General features: G+C 39.2%; 7 protein-coding genes and 1 pseudogene across 8 annotated transcripts; 1 reads left to right on the top strand and 7 right to left on the bottom strand.

Annotated features, from left to right (window-relative positions):
• Positions 1 to 354: 354 nt before the first annotated feature.
• Positions 355 to 2,075, bottom strand: LOC117612253 (scopoletin glucosyltransferase-like). Its single transcript, XM_034341020.1, has one exon. The coding sequence runs from the start codon at positions 2,015 to 2,017 to the stop codon at positions 545 to 547; it is 1,473 nt and encodes a 490-aa protein (XP_034196911.1). The 5' UTR covers positions 2,018 to 2,075; the 3' UTR covers positions 355 to 544.
• Positions 2,076 to 2,798: 723 nt separating this feature from the next.
• LOC117638512 (UDP-glucose flavonoid 3-O-glucosyltransferase 7-like) lies at positions 2,799 to 4,253 on the top strand. Its single transcript, XM_034373625.1, has one exon. The coding sequence runs from the start codon at positions 2,799 to 2,801 to the stop codon at positions 4,251 to 4,253; it is 1,455 nt and encodes a 484-aa protein (XP_034229516.1).
• Positions 4,254 to 6,509: 2,256 nt separating this feature from the next.
• On the bottom strand, positions 6,510 to 12,286 carry LOC117638511. The gene is made up of 3 exons (XM_034373624.1): positions 10,784 to 12,286; positions 10,591 to 10,661; positions 6,510 to 8,019 (listed from the first exon to the last, which is right to left on the bottom strand). Exons 1-3 carry the CDS (start codon positions 12,233 to 12,235, stop codon positions 6,540 to 6,542), a joined length of 3,003 nt encoding a protein of 1,000 aa, XP_034229515.1. The 5' UTR covers positions 12,236 to 12,286; the 3' UTR covers positions 6,510 to 6,539.
• Positions 12,287 to 12,667: 381 nt separating this feature from the next.
• Positions 12,668 to 14,348, bottom strand: LOC117638085 (UDP-glucose flavonoid 3-O-glucosyltransferase 7-like). Its single transcript, XM_034373180.1, has one exon. The coding sequence runs from the start codon at positions 14,295 to 14,297 to the stop codon at positions 12,849 to 12,851; it is 1,449 nt and encodes a 482-aa protein (XP_034229071.1). The 5' UTR covers positions 14,298 to 14,348; the 3' UTR covers positions 12,668 to 12,848.
• A 562-nt stretch (positions 14,349 to 14,910) lies between these two features.
• On the bottom strand, positions 14,911 to 17,699 carry LOC117638510 (UDP-glucose flavonoid 3-O-glucosyltransferase 7-like). The gene is made up of 2 exons (XM_034373623.1): positions 16,254 to 17,699; positions 14,911 to 15,027 (listed from the first exon to the last, which is right to left on the bottom strand). The coding sequence occupies exons 1-2, from the start codon at positions 17,697 to 17,699 to the stop codon at positions 14,911 to 14,913; spliced, it is 1,563 nt and encodes a 520-aa protein (XP_034229514.1).
• Positions 17,700 to 19,223: 1,524 nt separating this feature from the next.
• Positions 19,224 to 20,308, bottom strand: LOC117638509 (annotated as a pseudogene). The gene has a single exon (XR_004587291.1). The product of XR_004587291.1 is annotated as a UDP-glucose flavonoid 3-O-glucosyltransferase 7-like (transcript).
• Positions 20,309 to 21,476: 1,168 nt separating this feature from the next.
• Positions 21,477 to 23,416, bottom strand: LOC117636489 (scopoletin glucosyltransferase-like). Its single transcript, XM_034371003.1, has one exon. The coding sequence runs from the start codon at positions 23,145 to 23,147 to the stop codon at positions 21,690 to 21,692; it is 1,458 nt and encodes a 485-aa protein (XP_034226894.1). The 5' UTR covers positions 23,148 to 23,416; the 3' UTR covers positions 21,477 to 21,689.
• Positions 23,417 to 23,760: 344 nt separating this feature from the next.
• Positions 23,761 to 25,540, bottom strand: LOC117636488 (scopoletin glucosyltransferase-like). The gene has a single exon (XM_034371002.1). The coding sequence runs from the start codon at positions 25,419 to 25,421 to the stop codon at positions 23,961 to 23,963; it is 1,461 nt and encodes a 486-aa protein (XP_034226893.1). The 5' UTR covers positions 25,422 to 25,540; the 3' UTR covers positions 23,761 to 23,960.
• Between the last annotated feature and the right edge of the window lie 359 nt (positions 25,541 to 25,899).

The raw sequence follows: 25,899 nt of genomic DNA, 5'->3' as shown, positions 1-25,899 counted from the left end.
CGTAGAGGAAAACAAGGTGCGACAATCCCATAAGGAAAGTCAAAACGCCCCCAAACCAGCCAAACAAATTATGAATTCCAGGGTGGGCAGGGGAGCCCATCTTTGTTAAGAACATGCCCTAGTGAGGTGGGTGGTTTTGTTTCCCAGGTCTTCGAACTCCTCCTCGATAGTGCCAGCGACGCTAAATGGTCCGCCGCTTGATTTCCTGATCTTCTCGTCCAAGACCACACACAGGATGCAAAGGATCTGTTTCACAACAAACTTGGAAAGACTAAAACTTGCCATACCTCCTTTCTGTCACAAAGTTCATTTCTCTGATCACATAATTTACTTCATAATTGACAATAACAAACCAAATATAAGTATAAGTTTGATTCCAAACACTTGACTGCAAAGAATTTAAGATACACACAATTGCTAATTTGCTATATTTAAATTGTTCCTCTATGATATCTTTACTCTTTTTCTTTTTTTCGAAATCTGATTTCATGAAAGGCGAAATAGGCAAGCGAACAATAAACAAGCCAAATACACAAAAGAAAAACTACAAATCTAGAAAGGAACAACTCAAACCAAGTCTATCTTTACTCATGAGCAAGTCATGAGACCTTAACTCTTCAATCAAAGAATTCAAATTTGAGTGAGATGATCCCCCTACTTCAACAGCCCTCCTTGCCATCTCTGCATAACCCCTGGCTCTGTTCCTCATTTCCTCTGCTTCCTCACCCACCATGGCCCTTGTCACAGCCTTCTCTATGGCATCACTCTTCACACTCTCCACTGCCACTCTACTCCACTCTTTGGCTCCAACACCAACCCCAATCCTAAGCACTTGTGTGATCAGCTTCTCATTGTAAAACTGCTCTGCAAACACAGGCCATGTGGCCATAGGCACACCAGCACACACTGCTTCAAGTGTTGAGTTCCACCCACAATGTGTCACAAATCCCCCAACTGCTTCATGTGAGAGAATCTTCACTTGGGGAGCCCACCCTCTTATAATCAGCCCCTTCCCTTCAGTTCTCTTTTCAAATCCTTCAGGCAACCAATCTTGTTGGTTTTCTTGATCATTGTTCTGTTTCTTGACAACCCAAATGAATTGCTGCCCTGAAGATTCAAGAGCCTTTGCAATCTCAAGCAGCTGGGCATCAACAAAATTGGACAAGCTTCCAAAACAGACATAAACAACTGAGTTGGGTTTCTTTGAATCAAGCCACTTTATGCACTCATGTTGTTCATCAATAGAGACTTTGTCTTCTTTTGCCCCCTCATTGCATATCCAAAGTGGGCCTATATGCCAAGCCTTGATCCCCAGAACATTTGTGTAATGATCAGCATACGCAGGTTCAAGCTCATAAAAGCTGTTAACAAGAACCCCATAGCTCCTCTGCTCAGCTTTCTTAACTTCATCATACAATCTTGAAAATTCATTTTCAACTCCATCTCTAATAAAATCAGGCAGCTTCTTTCTTGTCAGCTCAATCTCATCTGGGAAATTAGGAATAAAAATGGTTTCTGAATCAGATGACACCTGTAAGTGAGGCTTATACAAAAACATACAGAGTGTAGCACATAAGGAGAAACCACTGGTTCCATGGCATATGAGCGTTGGAATTCCAAACTTAGAAGCCACATCTGTAGCCCAAGGAAAGAACATGTCAGCCACAAGGCAATTGGGTCTATTTTGCTGCAAGAACTGCTCAAGCTGAGGCTCAAGCAAGCCTGCAGCTTTGAAAAACTTTCTTTGCATTTCAGGAGAAGTGGCCAAATGCAAGCTCTGGCAATTTTCTGGCAATCCAACCTCTAAAGTAGGTAAATCGATTGTGAAAATGTGAACCGGGGAAGTTGAATTTTCAATTTTCTTGTGGATGAAGGGTGCATCTAGAGGGGTGGTGATTATTGTTGCTTTGAGACCTCTGGAAACAAACAGTTTGGCCATGTCTATGAATGGGATTATGTGGCCCTGAGCCATGAAAGGGAAGAGAGCAATATGAAGCTGATGGTTTTTGGTTCCCATGGTTGTCTTGAAGACTTGAACTCTAAGACCCAACAGTTCTAGTGGATATCTTTAACTATGATGGAGATATGATGTGTTTCTTCTAGTTTTCACCACTTGGCAAGTTTTCAACCAGTCACATGCGTTATCATTAGCATATGTTAAACAAGCACATGATATGTTAATGAAAAATCGTGGCGGAGTCAGGAAGTTTCCAGGAAATTGACAGTATTTAAAAGGTTAAAACCTCCACAAACAAATTTGGGACAACTAAATATTCTTAGAATTTAAATAATAATAATTCCCTTAGCTGTTTCAACCAAGTGCAGAGTCAATGACAAGAGGTACTCTCGAGGCTTAAATAATAATAATTCCCTTTAACATGTCCAAAGTATGGGTACTTTTCATCATTTTCCTACAAAATTATTATCATAAACTAGCACGTCAGAATCAAGTGCAGGTTTCGTTAGTCAAAATATGATTTCTCCCTAGATGACAAAATTAGATTTTAAGTCAATGTCTTGTTCCCCAAACTTTCGTTTAAAAAATTGATGCCTTATCGCACTAAAATTCAAAGATTTTGTTCATAATTGACTGATTAAACTAGTTGTATCCCATGGAAATAACAAGCCAAACACAATTTTTTAAGCTCCATGAGCCTTGCTTCCCAAGTCAAATGTACCGTTATATACCAACTCTATCAACCAGTTCTTTCAGTCAAGCCTTGACTGATTAGCAGTTTCATTACTTTCTCAGCTTCACCATCTTCTTCTCCATAATCACAAGTCTCTTGCAACTTAAAATGGATCAAAAAACCATCCAGCCTCACATTTTCTTCTTTCCCTATATGAGTCACGGCCACATGATACCAACCATAGACATGGCCAAACTATTTGCTTCCAAAGGCATCAAAACAACCATAATTTCCACTCCTCATAATTTGTCCCTCTTCTCCAAAGCAATTGAAAGAAGCAAACTTTCGGGTTTCGAAATCGGAGTTATTGCTCTCAAATTCCCAGCTGTGGAGGTTGGGTTGCCAGAAGGGTGTGAGAGTGCTCACATGGTAGAAACACAGGAAGAGTTCCAAAAATTCTTGAAGGCCACAACTTTGCTTGATCAACAACTTGAGCAGCTCCTCAAATATCACCAACCCAATTGCCTTGTGGCTGACATAGTTTTCCCATGGGCAACTGATGTTGCTGCTAAATTTGGAATTCCAAGGCTTGTTTTCCATGGAACGAATTTCATCTCTTCATGTGTTTCACACCATTTGATGAAAATGGACCTTTCCATAGTGTCTGATTCTGAACCTCTTGTCATTCCCAACTTACCGCATGAGCACAAGCTTGCAGGAAACCAAATACCAGATTTCATGAAACAAGAATCTGAGTTGGGAAGTTTTGCCAAAGCAGCTTCAGAATCTGAGTGGAAGAGCCATGGGGTTCTTGTTAACAGCTTCTATGAGCTTGAACCAGCTTATGCTGACCATTACAGGAACTTTTTGGGAATCAAGGCTTGGCATATTGGACCTACTTTTTTATGCAATAAGGAGATTGAAGATAAGGCAAACAGAGGACCCAAAGCGTCCTTAGATGAACATGAATGCTTGAAGTGGCTAAGTTCTAAGGAACCCAATTCAGTAATTTATATGAGCTTTGGAAGTGTGGTGAAGTTTGATGATGCTCAGCTCCTTGAGATTGCATTGGGTCTTGAGGCTTCAGGGCAGCAATTCATTTGGGTAGTGAAAAAAGAAAAGAGTGATCAAGAAAATAAAGAAGACTGGTTGCCTGAAGGGTTTGAGGACAGAGTTGAAGGCAGAGGACTTGTTATAAGAGGATGGGCTCCACAGGTGCCAATTCTTGAGCACCAAGCAACAGGAGGCTTTGTGACTCATTGTGGATGGAACTCCACCATGGAAGCAGTGACTGCCGGTGTGCCAATGGCCACGTGGCCTGCGTTCGCCGATCAGTTTTACAACGAAAAATTGGTGACTGAAATACTTGGAATTGGGGTTAGAGTGGTTGAGGGTGCTAAAAAATGGGCTAGGTTTGGAGGGGATAGAGTGAAGAAGGTAAATATAGAGAAGGCTGTGACAGAGGTTATGGTTGGTGAAAAGGCTGAGGAAATGAGAAGCAGAGCCAAGGTGCTTGGGGAAATGGCAAGAAAGAGTGTGGAGGAAGGTGGATCATCTTACAAGGATTTGAATGCCTTGATTCAAGAATTGGTGCTCCATAGAATTGCCCCTCCTCAGTCCTAATTGGAATATATACTTTTTTTTTTGGAGCTAAACTATAGGGGAGGGGGATTTCTCAGGGGATATATATTTTGGCTTATGTGCATTATGTAGGGCCGTATAAACCATGAGCTGTTTCTAAAGAAATAAAATGTCACGGTTCAGAGGCAAATGTTAAAGGGTTGTATAATATTTAAAAAACACAAAAAAAAAAACCAAAAAAAAACCAAAAGCTGAGCCAAAGAATATTAATCCTTTGCCCCTTTGACGCAATAAGAAATCAGTATTGTAAACCTGTAAATATTCATGAATTTTTTTAGCTCATGTGGCATATTTGATGTGATTGGCTTTGATAAAAAGAAAGTTATTGTTATATTAACAAAAAAAATTCAAATGATCGTCCAGATGAATTCTTTTTATCGTTACGATAACGCCGCCATTTAGTGTTACTAATTCATGTGTTGAAATTCGTATGATAATATTGATGAATTGCCAACAACACATAACGGTGTTAAAGCGCAAAAAATTTCTCTATGTAGGACTGCAATACCAAATTGGTCCAACCACAAACAAATGTAGAACATTCATCCCCAAAAGTTGAATTTGGAACCTCTTCTATAAAGTAAAGAGAAGTATCACTATCACTGGACTAAATGGTTGTTAATAGGGGTGGGCATCGGGACCGGAAAACCGGAACACCGAACCGAACCGGTGAAAAAAAAACGGGAAAAAAACCGGTTGACCAAAAAAGTCAACAAACCGGACCGGAACCGGACCGAACCGGTTCCAACCGGTTCTGATTCCGGTTTTACATCTTTCCGCACCGGACCGGACCGGACCGGACCGAACCGAACCGGTCATATATTTTATATTTTATATTTTTACAAATTTTTAAAATCTAATGTCATATTTTAACTTTTATAATCACTAATTTTCCAAGTTCAACTTCAAAAAATTTCTAAATGTATGAATTGGATTATTTGTTCATTTTTAAGCTAAAAAAAAAAGTTATTTATTATAATTTTTTTTTAAAAAAATAAAAAAATAATTTTTTTTTCAAAAAAAATTAAATTAATAATAAATTAATAATCCGGTTCAAAACCGGAACCGGTCAGAACCGGACCGGAACCGGTCAGAACCGAACCGGCCGGTTTTTGAAATTTTTTTTGCCTAAACCGAACCAAACCGGACCGGTTAAATAATACCGGTTTCGGTTCCGGTTTGAGGTGTGAACCGGACCGAACCGGACCGCGCCCACCTCTAGTTGTTAACAAATATCCTCAGAATTTACAAAACAATTATAGTTTGTATTAACTCTATATGCCCAAAAGCTACTTTATGAAAGCAATCCATCCAAAGAAGTTTTAAGTTATAAAATAAATTTGTTCTCACCTTGCTCCAGCAAACTGTGATCACTGAAGCTTGGGCCTTACAGCAATGAATAAACTTATGGTGGTAATAATGATATTCATTGTGCCCAAGTCAGTTGAACCTTATCATTCTCAGCTCCGTTATTTCTTCCCCTCTCCTCCACATCCCCATCGCCTTCTCCATCCCACTCATCATTGGATTGGTTTGAGCATGGCAGCACAAGATGTATGTACGATTAAGTGTGCACCCATAGCTCTAGATAATGTCAAGTATTTCTGGGTTTGCTATCATCAATGTTGGCTTGAGTCTTTTTTCAGACGGCTTCCTCCGAGAGCATGATTATGGCTGCAAGCTTAGTGGTATGGAATCCAATAAGCCTCAAAATCTATGTATACTTCTAAGTTGATTCATTTCCATAAATATGTATGGTGTCATGTTCTTGAACAAAATTTAAGGAAATCAAACTTGATCATGTATTATGCACTGATGCTATAACTTATGTTTCGTGATAGAATATTAACCCTGTAATCCTATATGAGCAAACTAACTTGTATGCAATTTGGTGTATATTATTTTTTGTGTCTATCTCTCTCCTCACACAAACGACACACAACCATAGAGAAAATGACTATTTTATTTGTTAGATGATGCATTGTAGAATGCTAATAGAGGTAGTGTGCTAAGGAGGACAACAATGGTGAAAAATATTAGTGATGATGTGAGAACTCAAAATTTTATGATTAATTATACAATAGTCCCACAAACTAGAAGATGTCCCCAACGCTCCCTAGATCTGTTTAGAAGCATTTGGCACTTGTAAACTCATACTTATTTAGTTTAAAAGATATACATGTTTGGAGAAAATTTAAATTACAAACACCATATGTCATTATTGAAGATGATCAGAAACATATTATACATACTAGGTTTAATTAGTACTTAGTTAGGAGCAGTGCTATGGAGTCCCAATTCTTGAATCAAGGCATTCAAATCCTTGTAAGATGATCCACCTTCCTCCACACTCTTTCTTGCCATTTCCCCAAGCCTCTTGGCTCTGCTTCTCATTTCCTCTGCTTTCTCCCCCACCATAATCTGTGTCACTACCTTCTCTATGTTTCTCTTCCCCACTTTTTCCCCTCCAAATCTTTCCCATTTTTGAACACCTACCCCAATCCCAATCCCAAGTATTTGAGTCACCAACTTTTCATTATAAAACTGATCAGAAAAAGCTGGCCAAGTGGCCATTGGCACCCCAGCAGACACTGCTTCAATCACTGAGTTCCATCCACAATGAGTCACAAAGCCTCCAACTGCTTGGTGTTCAAGAATTGGCACCTGTGGAGCCCACCCTCTTATAACAAGTCCTCTGCCTTCCACTCTCTTCTCAAACCCTTCAGGCAACCAGTCCTCTTTATTTTCTTCATCACTCTTTTCTTTCTTGACAACCCAAATGAACTGCTGCCCAGAAGCCTCAAGACCCAGTGCAATTTCAAGGAGCTGAGCATCATCAAATTTGATCACACTTCCAAAGCTCACATAAACTACTGAATTGGGTGTCTTGGAATTTAGCCACTTCAAACATTCATGTTCATCTAGGGAGGCATAAGTGTCCTTATTGCATAAAAATGTGGGACCAATATGCCAAGCCTTGATTCCCAAGAACTTCCTATAATGGTCAGCATAGAGTGGCTCAAGCTCATAGAAGCTGTTAACAACCACCCCGTAACTCCTCCTCTCTGTTTCTGCTGTCGATTCTAAAAATTTTCTCAACTCGGTTTCTTGTTTGAGGAAATTTGGTATCTGGGTTCCTGCAAGCTTGATCTCATCTGGTAAATCAGGAATTACTAGAGGCTCAGAATCAGACTTCAATAATGTTGAAAAGTCCATCTTGATCAAATGCTGTGAAATACATAAAGAGATGAAATTTATTCCATGGAAAACAAGCCTTGGAATTCCAAATTTGGCAGCAAGATCAGTTGTCCATGGAAAGCAATTATCAGCCACAAGGCAGTTGGGTTGGTGTTCTTCAAGGAGCTTCTCAAGTTGTTGATCAAGTAAGGAGGTGGCCTTCAAGAACTTCTGGAGCTCTTCCAGTGTTTCAACCATGTGACCACACTCACAGCCTTCTGGCAATCCAACCTCTACAGAAGGGAATTTGAGAAGAAGAACTCCGATCTCGAAACCCGAAGCCTTGCTTCTTTCAATTGTTTTGGAGAAGGCGGCAACGTTTTGAGGAGTAGAAATTATGGTTGTTTTGATGCCTCTTGAAGCAAATAGTTTGGCCATGGCTATGGTTGGTATCATGTGGCCAGGTGCCATATAAGGGAATAAAAAAATGTGAGATTGCTTGGATTTGATATCCATATTATCCAAATGATGGTTATGATTGGAGAAGAGATTGAACTGAGATAAGGCTTCACTGAAAGAGCTAGTTGATACACTTGGTACATTATATAGTACTTCGGGACTTGGGAGGAAAGGCACACGGATTAGAAAATGTGTTCAGTTTGTGTTGTCAATGGTTTACAGTCGTTCAATTCTGAACCTAACCTTTGGAAAATAGATACTTTATTAGGCTCCTAATGAAGAAAAAAAATGTGATAATCCAATCTCCTTGTTGAAAATAATGAGAAATATGGAAAAATCTAGAAGCTTGAAGAAAATGTGTTAAGTGTATGCATTTTGAGTTTTTCTTTTGTCTTCTCTTGACAATATTGTAATAGGACATACATTGTAATCACCCAAACTCAAGTTTAGATTAAAAATAGTTTCTCTAAATGTTCTTATTATCTGGCTGCTATCTTATGGAAGATCAATCATATTGGCAAAAGTAATTTGTGCATTGCATCCTATTGCATTCATTAGATTTCTTAAGATTATGACTAGTCATCTTGTTTTCGTATGACTAGTCATCCTTTGTATCAGTAGGATTTCCAGCTCACTGGTTTTCAGTTGGATCCTAACAAACCTTTTTGTCCTATTCTGCGAATTTTCTCAGCAGCCATGTGTACTTTTCTAACCTATGAATTTTTGGATAAAAGCCAAATGATTCCTCATTTGGCAGCCGTCAACTTTGAGGTGAGGTTTTGAAAAGGTTTTTCCTATTCTTTTGCTCTCTCTTCTTCCTCAAGAGAAAACCACCATTTTCATCTGTGAGTTTTCTAAATTGATTTTTTGAAAACTGCTTTTGAAATATAAACTCTGCATCTAGCTAGAACAAACACATTCTCATATACATCTAGGTTAGATTCAAGATTGATTTCTTCAAGAGTATGGTTTCTTGAAGAAATTGGTTATTTTTTCCTTGAATCCAAATTTTGGTTTATGTCTGAGTTTGAGCTGACTAGCTGGTGCCATGGGATGAAAAGCTGAAGAAGGAGTTGTCATTGCCATGAAGAACTAAGCTGCTAGTTTTGCTAAGTTGGAGAAGACGATTACACAATGGAGGTATAGCTTATCTTCCTAAGTAGATCTAGGATTTCTTGAGCTTGCTTGTGTTTCTTTGTAAGACTTTTCTTTGCATAGTGGATTGCCTGGTCGGTTGATGACCCCCAGTTTTTAGTTTTTCTCAGTGGTGGGTTTCTGGGTGAACAATTTATGGTTTGCAGCTTTGTTACTTTATGGGTTTGTGTTCTTGATAGTTGACTAGTCATTGCATGATGTTCGTGTAGTTCTGAGTTTGTGTTCTTGTGGTTGACTTGTCATCATTATATGCTATTTGTTGTTTACTTGATTATGATTTTTCACTTACTTTCACCATAATTGTTGCTAGCATAGGGGATGCCTAGATTGACGGGTCTTTCTGAATGCCTAGGTTGTCACTAGTAATCTTCTAGGCTTGTAGGTACAGATTGTTATGCTCTGTGTGTGTTCTTGGTTATGGTTTTTCATGACTAGCAGTTGACTAGTCATAAGTATATTTGGTCAAGATTTAAAGTGTGTAAAGATCGTTGTGTCTGCTTGAATAGCATTTAAATTTACCCCTTATGACCTAAATACCAATTAGAAAATGCTATAATCTTCACGGTAGTGTTGGCGGCCACAAACATAAATGAAAATAGGAGAAAATTCTAGACAAGAGCCACAGTATACTCTAGCTGGAATTACATGTTCAAGTCAGTTTGCTATACAACCGACCTATCTAGTGGGTTCAATAATCTATAAATAGGCATTAAACCTACTCATTGTAATTAAGCTAGAAGCTAGCAACCTAAACTAATAAGTTAGCTATCTAGCAACTCAAGGTGGTGAGGATTAGCCAAGAGTGTTGTGCGGAAACACTCCAAGACCTTGTTGTTGATGAACTATACGACGACACACACACAAACTCATTGAGAATAAAGTACACACATAAACCCCTTTGAGAATAAAGCACACACACCATGAAGAGAATAAAGCAAACACACAAAAACACAAAGATTTATAAGAGTTCGGCCTTGTGACTGTCATTTTGGAGATCCACCCGAGAAATTCACTAATATGTAAAAATGACTTTGGTTATAATCTAGAACCCCCTTAGCTCTCACAAGAACCCTAATTTTTTTTTCTCTCACCCTTACTCAAACCCTTTAATGCCCTTGTAAACACCTTAGAATTCTTTCTTGAATTCTCTTTTCTCTCACTCTTACGTCATAAAATTCCAACAAGCGATTGAACTGATGGTTATGATTGGAGGAGAGATTGAACTGATAAGGCCTGACTGAAAGAGCTAGGAGATACACTTGGTATATTATAGTACTTTGGGACTTGGGAGGAAAGACACACAGGGCTTTAAAAAAATGTGTTCAGTTTCTGTAGTCAATGATTTACAATAAATTAATCTGTCAGTTTTGAACCTAGCCTTTGAAAATGTATACATTTTGGTTTTGTTCTCTCTCTTATTTGGCTCCTTGTGAAGAAGAGTAGTGATCATCTAATCTCCTCTCCTTGTACCCTTCAAAACAAGGAGGTTTGTATTTATTTTATTTTTGTACATACATGATCTATTTACCTGAATCTTAAAGGGCCAAGACTTGTATCGTCTTCCCGATGCATAGATGCCTCCAGTTTTGCATTAGGATTCTATTAACATATCATACTCACAATTCTGTTGCTAAAGATTTAGAATAGAAACTTTTCCTTCCCAGTGATAAAAAACAAAAACACTCACAGACAAAAACGTTAGTTGTTTGGCTAAAGCTTCAAGCTCTAAGGGACTTCAACTCTTCAATAAGTGCAGTTAAATCTGAGAAAGATGAACCACCTTCTTCAACAGCCCTCCTTGCCATCTCTCGAAGCGCCTTGGCTCTGCTTCTGATTTCCTCTGCTTCATCACCAACCATGATTTCAGTCACAGCCTTCTTTATGGCCTCTCTCTTCACACTGGCTTCCTGCTTCACATCTACAAATGTAGCCCACTGTTGAACACCAACAGCAACCCCAATTCTCAGTATCTCAGTCAACAACTTCTCATTGTAAAACTGTTCGGCGGACACGGGCCATGTGATCATTGGCACCCCAGAGGAAACTCCTTCAAGGATAGAGTTCCACCCACAGTGAGTCACAAAGCCTCCAATTGCTTCATGCTCAAGAATCAGCACTTGTGGAGCCCAACCTCTTATAATTAGTCCCTTACCTTCCATTCTCTTTTCAAACCCTTCAGGCAACCACTCTTCCTTTTCCTTCTTTTCTTTCTTCACAACCCAAATGAATTCCCTCCCACTTGCCTCAAGCCCCAATGCAATTTCAAAGAGCTGAGGATCACTGAAATTGGTCATGCTTCCAAAACATATGTAAACAACTGAATTGGGTTTCTTAGAATTAAGCCAATTCAAGCACTCATGTTCATCAAGGGAGGCTTCCATTCCCCTCATCTCTGCTTTATCCAAGGTTGCCTTGTTACATAACGAAACCGGGCCTATATGCCATGCCTTCCTCCCAAACACCTTCCTATAATGATCTGCATAAACTGGTTCAAGTTCATAGAAGCTGTTAACAATAACCCCATAGCTCCTTTCCTCACAGGCTTTGGATGCTTCAAACAACTTGGTGAATTCTGTTTCAACCTTTTTCTTGAGAAAAGCCGGTATTTGGCTTCCTGTCAGCTTGATCTCAACTGGGAAATTAGGAAGAGTAAATACTTCTGAATCAGATGAAACCTTCAAGTGAGGCTCATACAATATCACACTAAGTGAAGCACATAAAGGGAAGAAACCAGTGCCATGAAATATGAGCCTTGGAATACCAAACTTGGCAGCAACATCTGTGGCCCAAGGAAATAAAGCGTCTGCAAGGAGGCAGTGAGGGCGCTGTTGGTCCAAAATCTGCTCAAGCTGTGGCCGGAGAAGGGTGGTAGCTCTGAAGAACTTTTCCTTCATCTCATTGGTTGTAGCCAAGTTAGTGCTTTCACATCCCGGAGGCAGCCCAACTTCTTCAGTTGGGAATCTGATGACAATAAGCTCAATTTTGAACCCCAATTCTTTGCTGCTTTGGATTGCTTTTGAGAAAAGTGGTGCATTGAGAGGAGTGGTTATTAGGGTGGATTTTACTCCATGAGAAGCAAATATTTTGGCTATGTCTATGAGAGGTATGCTGTGGCCTTGAGCCATATATGGAAAGAAGAAAATGTGAAGCTGCTCATGGGATTTTGTTTCCATGGGGACTTTGATGGAAGGACTGTTGTTGAAGTGCACAAAGCAGACAGGCACAATAAGAATGATGGAGATGAAGTGCTTATTTCTTTTTCAAAAATGCTTCTTTAAGGCAAGCCAAGATTGACTTTTGCTCTCTCATTGCATGCGTAGTCCCTTACGTCATTTATTAGCATTACAAGTTTGGTTTAGTAATTTTTGAAGATTTTAGTTTGACTCAAGAAAACAAACAAGTTTAGTCAAAATATGAAAATTAAATAAATTCAATCGTCAACATTCAACATGCATCGTTATCTTAAAATAAAAGAAAATATACTTGCTAGATTGTGTCAAAAAAGACTGTTAATTTTCCGATGTGGGATTTACACACTCAATACGCTAACTCCAATTTTTAACATTTCTCCTTAAAGAATTGCACTGTGGGATTTACACTCTCAACACACCAACCCCAATTTTTAGCACTTAGGTCACCAACTTCTGATTATAAGATTGCTCATCAGATACTGGCAATGTGGTCATTGGCACCCCAACAACAGTTCCTTCAATTGTTAACTTCCACCCACAATGTTAAAAGCAAAAGAACACAAAATGGTGGTATTTTTTCTATAAAGCTTCAAGCTCAAAGGGATCTCAACTCTTCAATTAGAGCAGTTAAATCTGAGAATGATGAACCACCTTCTTCAACAGACCTCCTTGCCATCTCCCCCAGTGCCCTTGCTCTGCTTCTCATTTCCTCTGCTTCATCACCCACCATGACTCGAGCCACAGCCTTTTCTATGGCGTCCCTCTTCACACTGGCTTCCTTCTTCACATCTACTAATGAAGCCCATTTTTGAGAACCAACGGCAACACCAATTCTTAGTATCTCAGTCGCCAACTTCTCATTGTAAAACTGCTCGGCGGACACCGGCCATGTGATCATTGGCACCCCAGAGGACACTCCTTCAAGTATAGAGTTCCACCCACAATGAGACACAAACCCTCCAATTGCTTCATGCTCCAGAATCAGCACTTGTGGAGCCCAACCTCTTATAATTAGTCCCTTACCTTCCATTCTCTGTTCAAACCCTTCAGGCAACCACTCTTCCTTTTCTTTCTTTTCTCTCCTCAGAACCCAAATGAATTCCATCCCAGAAGCCTCAAGCCCCAAAGCAATTTCAAGGAGCTGAGGATCACTGAAATTGGTCATGCTTCCAAAACATATGTAAATAACTGAATTGTGTTTCTTAGTATTGAGCCAATTCAAGCACTCATGTTCATCAAGGGAGGCTTCCATTCCCCTTATCTCTGTTTCATACCCTGCTGCCTTGTTGCATAAGGAAACCGGGCCTATATGCCATGCCTTCCTCCCCAACACCTTCCTGTAATGGTCTGCAAAGGCTGGCTCAAGTTCATAGAAAGTGTTAACTATAATCCCATAGCTCCTTTCCTCACACTCCCTGGATTCTTTTAACAACTTGGACAAGATTAGATTAGCATTTTGCTCAAACACCATCGGTACTTGGTTTCGTTTCATCTTGATCTCAACCGGGAGATTAGGAATAGTAAAAACTTCTGAATCAGATGATACCTTCCAGTGAGGTTCATACAATTTCACACCAAGTATAGCACACAAAGGGAAAAAACCAGGTCCATGAAATATGAGCCTTGGAATTCCGAACTTGGCAGCAACATATGTGGCCCAAGGAAACAATGAATCAGCAACGAGGCAGTGAGGTCGGTGTTGGTCTAAAATCTGCTCAATCTGTGGCTCAAGCAGGAAGGTAGCTTTGAAGAACTTCTCCTTCATCTCATGAGTTGTAGTCATGCTAGCAATCTCACATCCCGGAGGCAACCCAACTTCTTCAGTTGGGAATATGATGACAAGAATTTCAATGTCAAATCCCAAATTTTTGCTGCTTTGGATTGCTTTTGACAAAAGTGGTGCATTGAGAGGAGTGGTTATTAAGGTGGATTTTACACCACGAGAAGCAAATAATTTGGCTATGTCTATGAGAGGTATGCTGTGGCCTTGAGCCATATATGGAAAGAAGAAAATGTGAAGCTGCTCATGGGATTTTGTTTCCATGGGGACTTTGATGGAAGGACTGTTGTTGAAGTGCACAAAGCAGACAGGCACAATAAGAAAGATGGAGATGAAGTGCTTATTTCTTTTTCAAAAATGCTTCTTTAAGGCAAGCCAAGAATGACTTTTGCTCTCTCATTGCATGCGTATTTATTAGCATTACAAGTTTGGTTTAGTAATTTTTGAAGATTTTAGTTTGATTCAAGAAAACAAACAAGTTTTAGTCAAAATATGAAAATTAAATAAATTCAATCGTCAACATGCATCGTTATCTTAAAATAAAAGAAAATATACTTGCTAGATTGTGTCAAAAAAGACTGTTAATTTTCCAATGTGAGATTTACACACTCAACATGCTAACCCCAATTTTTAACATTTCTCCTTAAAAAATTGCTCATCATGTGATCATTGGCACCCCAACAGCAATTCCTTCCAATGTTGGCATGTTTGTCTAAAGCTTCAACCTCTAAGGGACATCAACTCTTCAACAAGAGTAGATCTGAGAATGATGAACCGCCTTCTTCAACAGCTCTCCTTGCCATCTCCCCAAGTGCCCTGGCTCTGCTTCTCATTTCCTTTTCTTCATCCCTCACCATGACTTGAGTCACAATCTTCTCTAGGCTTCCCTCTTCACACTGGCTTTCTTCTCCACCTCTACAAATTCAGCCCATTGTTGAGCACCAAAAGAAACTCCAGTTCTAAGAATCTCATTCACCAACTTCTCATTGTAAAACTACTGAGCAAATACGGGCCATGTGATCAAGGGCAGAACCATGAATTTTTCAATGGGTCGGCTAGCTAAAGTTATTAGCTTAAAATCTAATGATAATTTTTTTTTTTTTTGGGTACTAACAGTAAATTATATAAATCAAGCTAGTTATAAACACAAGAAAAAAAAAATGGAATTAGAGCCATATTATTCACAAAAGTGTGAATTTTATTTAGAAAAATGCTTCTCTTTCAAAGATATGTTTATGGAAAAGGATTAAAATTGATGTTTGGGACAAGCTCTGACAAAATACAAATGTGGAAGACCTTTGACTATGCCTATTGGTGTGGTAGGATATGCAATTATATATATTATATATTTATTTTTAGTTTAAGATATTAGGCTATATATGTTTAATTATTTTTTTTCCCAAAACCTTCCCTAGGCAACAGCCCTTGGGCTAGTTCCGGCCCTACATGTGATCAGTGACACCCCCAGCAGACACCCCTTCAAGGATAGAGTTCCACCCACAGTGAGTAAAAAAGGCTCCAATTGCTTGATGCTCAAGAATCAGCACTTGTGGAGCCCAACCTCTTCTAATTAGTCCCTTAACCTTGCATTTTCTGTTCAAATCCTTCAGACAACCACTCTTCCTTTTCTTTCTTTTCTTTCTTCACAACCCAAATGAATTCCTTCCCACAACCCTCAAGCCCCAGTGCAATTTCAAGGAGCTCACAAGTGAAATTGAACATGCTTCCAAAACATATGTACAGAACTGAATTTGGTTTCAATGATTGTGAGCTCCTTGCAATTGCATAGATCTTCCTTTCAAAAATCAAGAAAATTGAAAATCATTCCTGCATCTAGTCAGGACTTACAAAATAAATGAATACGGTACTTCAAGAAAATACAATAATAACAACCATCTAATTGAGTGGTCAAAAAAGTTAGGATTCAATTTTTTTTTTTTTCAAAGATGATATTTGAGAAAATATCTAAAAATTGAACGGTTCGGATCATTGAAATACAATGCGTGGTGAGCCCTACAAGGGTGTCCCTAAGCTTGTCACTCAAATTTTTCTTAGGGTAATGATTTCCCCACTCCAATTTTATCCATTTACACTCTTTTTTTTAATAATAAAATGAAGTGTAAATGGATAAAATTAGAGTGGAGAAATTACCACTCTTTTCTTATATATAAGACATATTAGACACAGGAAAAAAAAACTGGAGTCCTTTTCAATACTAACTTGGGACCTCAGTTCTTCAATTAGGGCATTCAAATCAGAGTATGATGATCCTCCTTTTTCAATATCCCTCCTTGCCAGCTCTCTTAGTCCCCTGGCTCTGCTTCTCATTTCCTCTGCTTCATCACCCACCATGACTTGAGCCACAGCCTTCTCTATGGCGTCCCTCTCCACACTGGCTTCCTTCTTCACATCTACTAATGAAGCCCATTTTTCAGAACCAACAGCAACCCCAATTCTCAGTATCTCAGTCACCAACTTCTCATTGTAAAACTGCTCGGCAGACACGGGCCATGTTATCATTGGCACCACAGAAGACACTCCTTCAAGGATAGAGTTCCACCCACAGTGAGTTACAAAGCCTCCAATTGCTTGATGCTCCAGAATCAGCACCTGTGGAGCACAACCTCTTATAATTAGTCCCTTGCCTTCCATTCTCTGTTCAAACCCTTCAGGCAACCACTCTTCCTTTTCTTTCTTTTCTTCCTTCACAACCCAAATGAATTCCTGCCCATAAGCCTCAAGCCCCAAAGCAATTTCAAGGAGCTGAGGATCACTGAAATTGGTCAGGCTTCCAAAACGTATGTAAACAACTGTGTTGATTTTCTTAGTATTGAGCCAATTCAAGCACTCATGTTCATCAAAGGAGGCTTCCATTCCCCTTATCTCTGTTTTATTCCCTACTGCCTTGTTGCATAAGGAAACCGGGCCTATATGCCACGCCTTCCTCCCAAACACCCTCCTGTAATGATCTGCAAAAGCTGGCTCAAGTTCATAGAAAGTATTAACAATAATACCATAACTCCTTTCCTCACACTCTCTGGATTCTTTGAACAACTTGGACAAAATTGTATCAGCATTTTTCTCCAACATAGTTGGTACTTGGTTTCGTGTCATCTTGATCTCAACCGGGAGATTAGGAATAGTAAAAACGTCTGAATCAGATGATACCTTCTTTTGAGGCTCCTGCAATATGACAATGGTTGCAGCACACAAAGGGAAAAAACCAGGTCCATGAAATATGAGCCTAGGAATTCCAAACTTGGCAGCAACGTCTGTAGCCCAAGGAAACAATGAATCGGCAACGAGGCAGTGAGGGCGGTGTTGGTCTAAAATCTGCTCAATCTGTGGCTCAAGCAGGAAGGTAGCTTTGAAGAATTTTTCTCTCATCTCATGGGTCGTAGCCATGCTAGTAATCTCAAATCCTTGAGGCAACCCAACTTCAATAGCTGGAAATTGGATGACAAGAATTTCATTCTCAAACCCCAAATTTTTGCTGCTTTGGATTGCTTTGGAGAAGAGTGGTGCATTGAGAGCAGTGGTTATTAAGGTGGCTTTTACACCATGAGAAGCAAATAGTTTGGCAATGTCTATGAGGGGAATGATATGGCCTTGAGCCATATATGGAAAGAATAAAATGTGAAGCTTCTGATGGGGTTTAGTTTCCATTTGTTACACAATGATTTTGGTGATGAAGTTCGAATTTACCCTTAAAAATGAACTGAAAATGTGAAGCTTCTGATGGGCTTTAGTTTCCATTTATATAAGTAAGAGACTTTAGACTTGGGAGGCCTTGTTGTTGTTGTGTTTTTTGTTTTTGTTTTATTTCTGTGGGAAGGCTTTGTTGTTGGGTTCGATCGGAAACAAGTTTGGATTGCAATAAATTATTTGTTAAGTGAACATTATTACATGAGTGACAAGCAAAGCTGGTTCTTAAGGCAAGACAAAAATGGTTTTGTTATGTGATTACAACCGAACAGTGGCGGATCCAGAAATTTTTCAGCGGAGGTGCAATTTTTAAAAGGATAAAAGCTCTTTAAAAAAACTATTTCAAATGCTCTTAATCTAACCAAAATCAATACCAATTAATCTAATCAAAAATCAATCTCAATTAATCTAATCAAAATGCATATCAAAAAGCCTTGTAGACTTAAAAGAAAATTCTAACATTTAAAGATTACAGTATGCCCCTTGTAGACTTAAAAGAAAATTCCAAAAAGCCTTAAATTAAATAAATAAATAAATCCGAAGAGCCTTTTGCTACTGAAGAAGAAAAACAAAACCAGACCTTGTTGTTGTTGTTGGGTTTGCTTTGCCTTTGCCAAACAAGAAAAGTAAAAACAAGATATTTGTATTTTTTATTCAGAAATTTGTTTGATATCAGCACATTAGTGCAGAGATTGCTACGAGAACACCGAGCCCTCTCAATCCAAAATTCTAATACAATCGAGCCCTCTCAATCCAAAATTCTAATTCCTAGTTGATTAATTAGTAATTACATTTGAACAGTGGATGGTAGTAAGGGTTTAAGGCTTCTAAACTTGGATTGGACGATCGTCTTCTATAGAAGGTAAGGCTTTTTCTTCACTACGTTGTTTTATTTTTATTTTTAAACTCTGGTCCAAAACGACGTCGTTTTAGCCATAGTTTTTTTTTTTTCCTTTTTTTAAAAAAAAGATCGCGCTGTGCGTTGTTGGCGCAGCAAACTGAGAAAGCATCTTTGAGGCATTAGGATGAGCACATGGCGGGCACACAGCAGAAGGGCAATTTCCAGCCTCTTCCATGGCTTTCTGGCAAGGGGAGGTGCAGCTGCACCTCCTTGCGCCTCTGTGGATCCGCCACTGCAACCGAATATGCTGAATGAATTCAGAAGAGACAAATAGATAGAACAAATGCATCCCAAACAAACCAAAGTGGTGATAGTGAGAGTGACCCAATTAATTAAGCTATTGTAAGGTTAATTAACTTTTTGATGTGTGACATGTTTTTACATCCTCACATGCCCTCACGTGTGGCGAAATTTCAAACTTAACATGTGGATGAACCTGATTCTGATACCATGTAAGAGTGAAAGAAAAGAGAGAAGACAGATTGCGAAAATGCTAAATCGATTCTTCTATTAATCTGAATGAGTAGAGCTGTTGTTACAAGGAAAACTTTCTTTTGATCTTTTTTATTTTAAAGTTAGCCTGCCATATGAGAATATTTTATCAAAAAGAAAATAGGATCAACAACTTGTCTAAGATATGCTGAAGATACTCACAGAAAGAAACTACAATCTAAGGCTCTAGGCTTGTTCTAAACTTTGAACAAACAATTCTTACTTACTTAAACAAATGCTGGTATTTTGGCTAAAGCTTTAAGCTCCAAGGGATCAACTCTTCAATTAGAGCAGTTAAATCTGAGAATGATGAGCCACCTTCTTCAACAGCCCTCTTTGCCATCTCTCCTAGTGTCCTGGCTCTGCCTCTCATTTCCTCTGCTGTATCACCCACCATGACTAGAGTCACAGCCTTCTCTATGGCTTCCCTCTTCACACTGGCTTCCTTCTTCACATCTACAAATGAAGCCCACTGTTTAGAACCAACAGCAACCCCAGTTCTATGTATATCAGTCACCAACTTCTCATTGTAAAACTGCTCGGCGGACACCGGCCACGTGATCATTGGCACCCCAGAAGACACTTCTTCACGGATAGAGTTCCACCCACAGTGAGTCACCAAGGCTCCAATTGCTTGATGCTCAAGAATCAGCACTTGTGGAGCCCAACCTCTTATAATGAGTCCCTTACCTTCCACTCTACTTTCAAACCCTTAAGGCAACCACTCATCTTTTTCTTTCTTTTCTTTCTTCACAACCCAAATGAATTCCTGCCCAGAAGCCTCAAGCCCCAATGCAATTTCTAGCAGCTCAACATCAGCAAAATTGGTCTGGCTTCCAAAACATATGTAAACAATTGAATTGGGTTTCTTAGAGTTTAGCCAATTCAAGCACTCATGTTCATCAAGGGAGGCTTCCATTCCCCTAATCTCTGTTTTATCCTCTGCTGCCTTGTTGCATAGTGAAACTGGGCCTATATGCCATGCCTTCCTCCCAAAAACATTCCTGTAATGATCTGCAAAATCTGGCTCAAGTTCATAGAAACTATTAACAATAATCCCATAGCTCCTTTCCTCACTCTCTCTGGATTCTTTGAATAATTTGGTCATTATTGATTCAGAATTTTTCTCAAAAAATCTCGGTATTTGGGTTCGTGTCATCTTGATCTCAACTGGGAAATTAGTGTTGGAGTTTTAAAATTTTAACCTTTTTATTTATTTAATTATTTTGACTGTTTTATTTTATTTATTATAAAGTTATAAATATTTAATATTCAGGCTTTATTTATGGTTGGTGAATGCCTTAATTTTTTGGTTAGTAAACTTTTATGTTTGGTGAATGTTACATGTTTTGAACGCTCATAAAAGGCCACTCATCCTTCACATTTGAAACACACAATACACTATCAGAATATCACATACCATAATCACCACCACAAACTAATTCTCTCATTTTCTAATTTTACATATATTCTTTACTTTAAATTATTATTATTTTTGGGCAATGGTTATGTGATTTGGATATCTATATCTATCTATGAACGTGCTCATAGCGAATCTTGAGTTTGTGTATAAGGGGTCGTATCTTGGAGTCTTGTACACCGTCAGTACCTGCACGTAAAAAAAAAATACAAACAAAGAGGGAATTATAAGGATAACAAAGAGACACTCTATGAAACAAAGACTATTAAAGTTGTGAAAATTGGCTATTTTAACACAAACCCCTTTAAAAAACCGCCTTTAAAAAATTAATAAAACTCAGCATAAGTAAGATAGAGGCTTGGGACTGGGAGGGAGTGCTTTCATTATTTTTATTTATTGACAAGCAAAAACTAAAAAATAATGATTAAAGCGAAGATTCTAAATTGACAAGCAAAAATGATTCTTTAAGTTAAAGCGAGACCCAAAAATGTGGCTTGTTATCTCATTGCATACGTAGTGTCTTACATCATTTGTTCACATTGCAGCTTTCTTTTAGTATCTTTAGGAGATTAGTTTGACTCAATCTACATAAACAAACTTACTTTATTTTAAAACTTCTTGTTTTTACTCTCTTAACTTGTTATTTAACCCAGAATACCTGCCGAAGTGAATTAAAAATGACAAAAGAAAAAGAAAACGAAGGTCCCTACCTCTATAGCTTGTTTTATTGAAACGAACAAAAACACTAATAAAGGTCTTAACTTATAGACTAATAGTCTCAGTTTCAAACCCTCCATAATACCGTAGCACCTTAGTAAACAAAACTGAGACGCAAAGGTCTTAACTTGTAGACTAATAGTCTCAGTTTCAAACCCTCCATAACACCGTAGCACCTTAGTAAACAAAACTGAGACGCAAAGAAATGTGACGTTGGGATTTTGTGTTGATTGAATCATGCTCCACGTTTCAAGGCCGCCACCAAGGCAAAGCATACAAAACAAGTCAACTATGAAAATCAAATAAAATAAACCGATCTCCTCAAAATGCATCATTGTTCTATGAGTAAATGTTCTTGCTAGGATTGTTAATCTACAATTTTCATCAACTGAGGTCTCATTATTCAATGTGGGGTCCAAATTTAACTATGGGAACTCATCAGCTCTTCAATGAGAGCATTCAAATCAGAATGGGATGATCCTCCTGTTTCAATAGCCCTCCTTGCTTGCTCTGCTAGTCCCTTGGCTCTGCTTCTCATTTTCTCTGCTTCTTCTCCCACCATAATCTGAGTCACAGCTTTCTCAATAGCTTCGTTCTTCACGCTATCCCCCACAACTCTAATCCATTTCTGAGTACCAACACCAACTCCAATTTTCAGCACTTGGGTCACCAACTTCTCATTGTAAAATTGCTCTGCAGACACCGGCCATGTCACCATAGGCAACCCAGCAGCAATTCCTTCCAATGTTGAATTCCACCCACAATGAGTCACAAAACCACCAACAGCCCCATGATCAAGAATCAGGACTTGTGGAGCCCACCCTCTTATGATTAGCCCTTTTCCTTCCATCATCTCTTCAAACCCTTCAGGCAACCAATCCTCTTTGCCCACGTCATCATCATCTTTGCCTTTCCTCACAACCCAAATGAAATCCACCCCAGAGGCTTCAAGCCCAATTGCAATCTCCTTCAGCTGAGAATTGTTGAACTTAGCCACACTCCCAAAGCAAACATAAACAACTGAATTGGGTTTCTTTGAATCAAGCCACTTCAAACATTCATGCTCATCAATGGATGCTTCCTTTCCCCTGTATGCTTTTTCTTCATTTTCCCTGTTGCACAGAGAAAGAGGACCAATATGCCATGCCTTCTTCCCCAACACCTTCCTGTAATAATCGGCATAAACTGGTTCAAGCTCATAGAAACTGTTGACAACAATCCCATAGCTCCTCACCTCAGCTTCCTTGGACTGTTTCAGCAACCGGGTCAAGTCATTTTCAATATTGTCCTTAATAAAACCAGGCACCTGGGCTCTTGTCATCTTGATCTCCCCTGGAAGATCAGGAATCACAAAGGGTTCTGAATCAGATGAAATGTTCTTGAAAGGCTCATATCGCCTCACACAATCTGATGCAGCCAAAGCAAAGAAACTAGTCCCATGAAAAACTAGTCTCGGTATGCCAAATTTTGCAGCGGCATCAGTTGCCCAAGGAAAAAACATGTCAGCCACAAGGCAAGTCGGTTGGTCTTCAAGTAGAAGCCGTTCGAGCGGTTCCTGGAGCAAGCCCGCTGCTTTGAAGAAACTATCTGCTAATACTGGTGTGGGGGGGAGTGAGTCCAGATTCTCACACCCTTCTGGCAGCCCAGCCTCTTGAGAAGGGAACTTGATGGTTTTGATTTCGATTTCGATGCCGCCGGAGTTGGTTTTGCTTGATCGGGTGGCTTTAGAGAATGTTGGGGCGTTTAGAGGGGTTGTGATTATGGTTGTCTTCACTCCTTGTGCTGCAAATAGCTTGGCCATGTCTGAGACTGGAATCATATGGCCATGAGCCATGAAGGGGAACAAGAATACATGGAAATCTCGGTTTTGACTGCACATGTTTGGGGGTAGAAATCAAGATGAAGAAGTATAGAGTTTTAGAAAAACTGGGGTGGAGATGGTCTGTGTTTATATTTGTGGTTATGGACATGTAGATTATATATAGAAGCAGGATCTGTCAGGATACGAAGCTACCAAGAAGAGGAAGAAAATTTTGACTGAAATTGCCCATGTCGGTGTCAGATAAGAGACTAGCTAGGCATCTCACAAGTCTCCCCAATGCCACAGATGTGTCGGATGCCAAACAGATGACAATTCAGGGTTATGTTTACAAGGGTAAGTTTGGCATCTGGCATTTTGCTAAAAGCTACAGGCGCACTAGACTTTCAGTGTAGAATAAATTTTTAAGTGTTTTTTATGTGATGATGAAAAATGACATGTCATTTTGTCAAGGATAAATTGCCGAACACCCTTTGAATTATCATTCTAGTTGAATTTAACACCTTAGATGATTTTTTTCAGTTAATTTAGTCCTTATACTATTTTAAATGGCAAATAAAGCACATGTAGTTAGCTTTTATGCAATTTTATCCAATTTTTTATCTGAATGTCACATATTATGCACGTGATTCACCATTTCTTGACTAATATAAAAATAAATTAACAATCCAAATGGAAAAGACATTTCTAGCACTGAGACCAGTAAAAATGGATGGTCAATAATAAAATTGTCGCTATTCACGTGGATAATAGCAGTCCTTGTTTTGCCTTTACCTTAGTCTTAGCCTTTTGGAGTGTACATGCTCTAAGTATTCATTATTTTCACAATATACATTCATAAAGTGAAGTCTTACTTGAATATCTGATACAAATTTAACTTTGAGAACTCAACTCTTCAATTAAAGCGTTTAAATCAGAATGTGATGAACCTCCTTTTTCATTAGCCCTCCTTGCCTGCTCTGCCAGTACCCTGGCTCTGTTTCTCATTTCCTCTGCTTCTTCACCAACCATCATCTGAGTTACAGCTTTCTCAATAGCTTCCTTCTTCACACTATCTCCGACAACCCTAACCCACTTCTGAGCACCAACACCAACTCCAATTTTCAGCACTTGGGTCACCAGCTTCTCATTGTAAAATTGCTCTGCAGCCACTGGCCATGTAACCATAGGCAGCCCAGCAGCAATTCCTTCCAATGTGGAATTCCACCCACAATGAGTCACAAAACCCCCAACAGCACCATGATCAAGAATCAGGACTTGTGGAGCCCACCCTCTTATGATTAGCCCTTTTCCTTCCATCCTCTCTTCAAACCCTTCAGGCAACCAATCCTCTTTGCCCACATCATCATCATCATCTTTGCCTTTCCTCACAACCCAAATGAATTCTAGCCCAGAAGCCTCAAGCCCAAGTGCTATGTCCTTCAGCTGAGAATTATTGAATTTGACCACACTCCCAAAGCAAACATAAACAACTGAATTGGGTTTCTTTGAATCAAGCCACTTCAAACATTCATGCTCATCAATGGAGGCTTCCTTTCCCCTGTATGCTTTTTCTTCATTGTCCCTGTTACACAGAGAAAGAGGACCAATATGCCATGCCTTCTTTCCCAAAACCTTTCTGTAATAATCTGCATAAACTGGTTCAAGCTCATAGAAACTGTTGACAACAATCCCATAGCTCCTTACCTCAGCTTCCTTGGACTGTTTCAGCAACCGGCTCAAGTCATTTTCAATATTGTCCACAATAAAATCAGGCACCTGGGCTCTTTTCATCTTGATCAACCCTGGAAGATTAGGAATCACAAAGGGTTCTGAATCAGATGAAGTGTTCTTGAAAGGCTCATATCGCCCCACACAATCTGATGCAGCCAAAGCAAAGAAACTAGTCCCATGAAAAACCAGCCTTGGAATGCCAAATTTTGCAGCGGCATCAGTTGCCCAAGGAAAAAACATGTCCGCCACAAGGCAAGTTGGCTGGTCTTCAAGCAGAAGCTGTTCGAGTGGTGCTTGGAGCAAGCCTATTGCTTTGAAGAAATTACCGGCTAATTCAGGTGTGGGGAGTGAGTCCAGATTCTCACACCCTTCTGGCAGCCCAGCCTCTTGAGAAGGGAACTTGATGGTTTTGATTTCGATTTCGATGCCGCAGCCGCCGGAGTTGGTTTTTCTTGATCGGGTGGCTTTAGAGAATGTTGGGGCGTTTAGAGTGGTTGTGATTATCGTTGTCTTCACTCCTTGAGCTGCAAATAGCTTGGCCATGTCTGAGACTGGTATCATGTGCCCATGAGCCATGAAAGGGAACAAGAATACATGCAACTCTCGGTTTTGGCTAGCCATGTTTGGGAGTTGAAATGAAGATGAAGTATAGGTTTTATAAAAATTGGGATGGGATTGGTCTTTGTGTTTGTGTTTGTGATATTTAGCTTCGACATGAACGTCATATATAGAAGTAGGCTATGTGAGGAGTTGAGATTTTTCTTTCCTACACTGACGGTGACAGAGGAAGAAAATTCTGTACTTTCCCGTTGGATACGTCGGTTTATAAAAGCCTGTTAGTCAAGTTGATTCATTAGTAGAAAACTACAAATACGAAGTTGGATAATAAGTGTCGATCCATAATGTGATGATATTAATATAGCGTTATCAACAAAATGTACCAACGTGTTATCGATACATTTTTAGACAACCTCAATTTGATGCATTGATAATAGATGCGTGTATGAGTTTTTTTATAAAGCATGTTGTGAATATTGAGAAAGAACGAAAGGTAAATGGAATCAAATCATTAAAAAAGTTAAGGAACATAAACTTATAC

The sequence above is a fragment of the Prunus dulcis genome, chromosome 8 (assembly GCF_902201215.1).
Source record: "Prunus dulcis chromosome 8, ALMONDv2, whole genome shotgun sequence".
Taxonomy (NCBI): Eukaryota; Viridiplantae; Streptophyta; class Magnoliopsida; order Rosales; family Rosaceae; genus Prunus; species Prunus dulcis.
This window is presented reverse-complemented; position numbering and strand designations above follow the sequence as displayed.

Excerpts from the sequence above, each read along its gene's own strand:
- LOC117638085 (XM_034373180.1), bottom strand. The coding sequence starts at position 14,297 with ATGGAAACAAAATCCCATGAGCAGCTTCACATTTTCTTCTTTCCATAT.
- LOC117612253 (XM_034341020.1), bottom strand. The coding sequence starts at position 2,017 with ATGGGAACCAAAAACCATCAGCTTCATATTGCTCTCTTCCCTTTCATG.
- LOC117636489 (XM_034371003.1), bottom strand. The coding sequence starts at position 23,147 with ATGTGCAGTCAAAACCGAGATTTCCATGTATTCTTGTTCCCCTTCATG.
- LOC117638510 (XM_034373623.1), bottom strand. The coding sequence starts at position 17,699 with ATGGAAACTAAACCCCATCAGAAGCTTCACATTTTATTCTTTCCATAT. Across the intron at positions 15,028-16,253 it reads TTGAAGAACTGAGGTCCCAA|TTTTACAATGAGAAGTTGGT; the intron begins GTTAGTATTGAA and ends TTTGCTCAGTAG.
- LOC117636488 (XM_034371002.1), bottom strand. The coding sequence starts at position 25,421 with ATGGCTAGCCAAAACCGAGAGTTGCATGTATTCTTGTTCCCTTTCATG.
- LOC117638512 (XM_034373625.1), top strand. The coding sequence starts at position 2,799 with ATGGATCAAAAAACCATCCAGCCTCACATTTTCTTCTTTCCCTATATG.
- LOC117638511 (XM_034373624.1), bottom strand. The coding sequence starts at position 12,235 with ATGGAAACAAAATCCCATGAGCAGCTTCACATTTTCTTCTTTCCATAT. Across the intron at positions 10,662-10,783 it reads AGTTGAAGTCCCTTAGAGCT|AATCCTAATGCAAAACTGGA; the intron begins TGAAGCTTTAGC and ends ATATGTTAATAG. Across the intron at positions 8,020-10,590 it reads CTTGGCCCTTTAAGATTCAG|TGAAGCCTTATCTCAGTTCA; the intron begins GTAAATAGATCA and ends TAGCTCTTTCAG.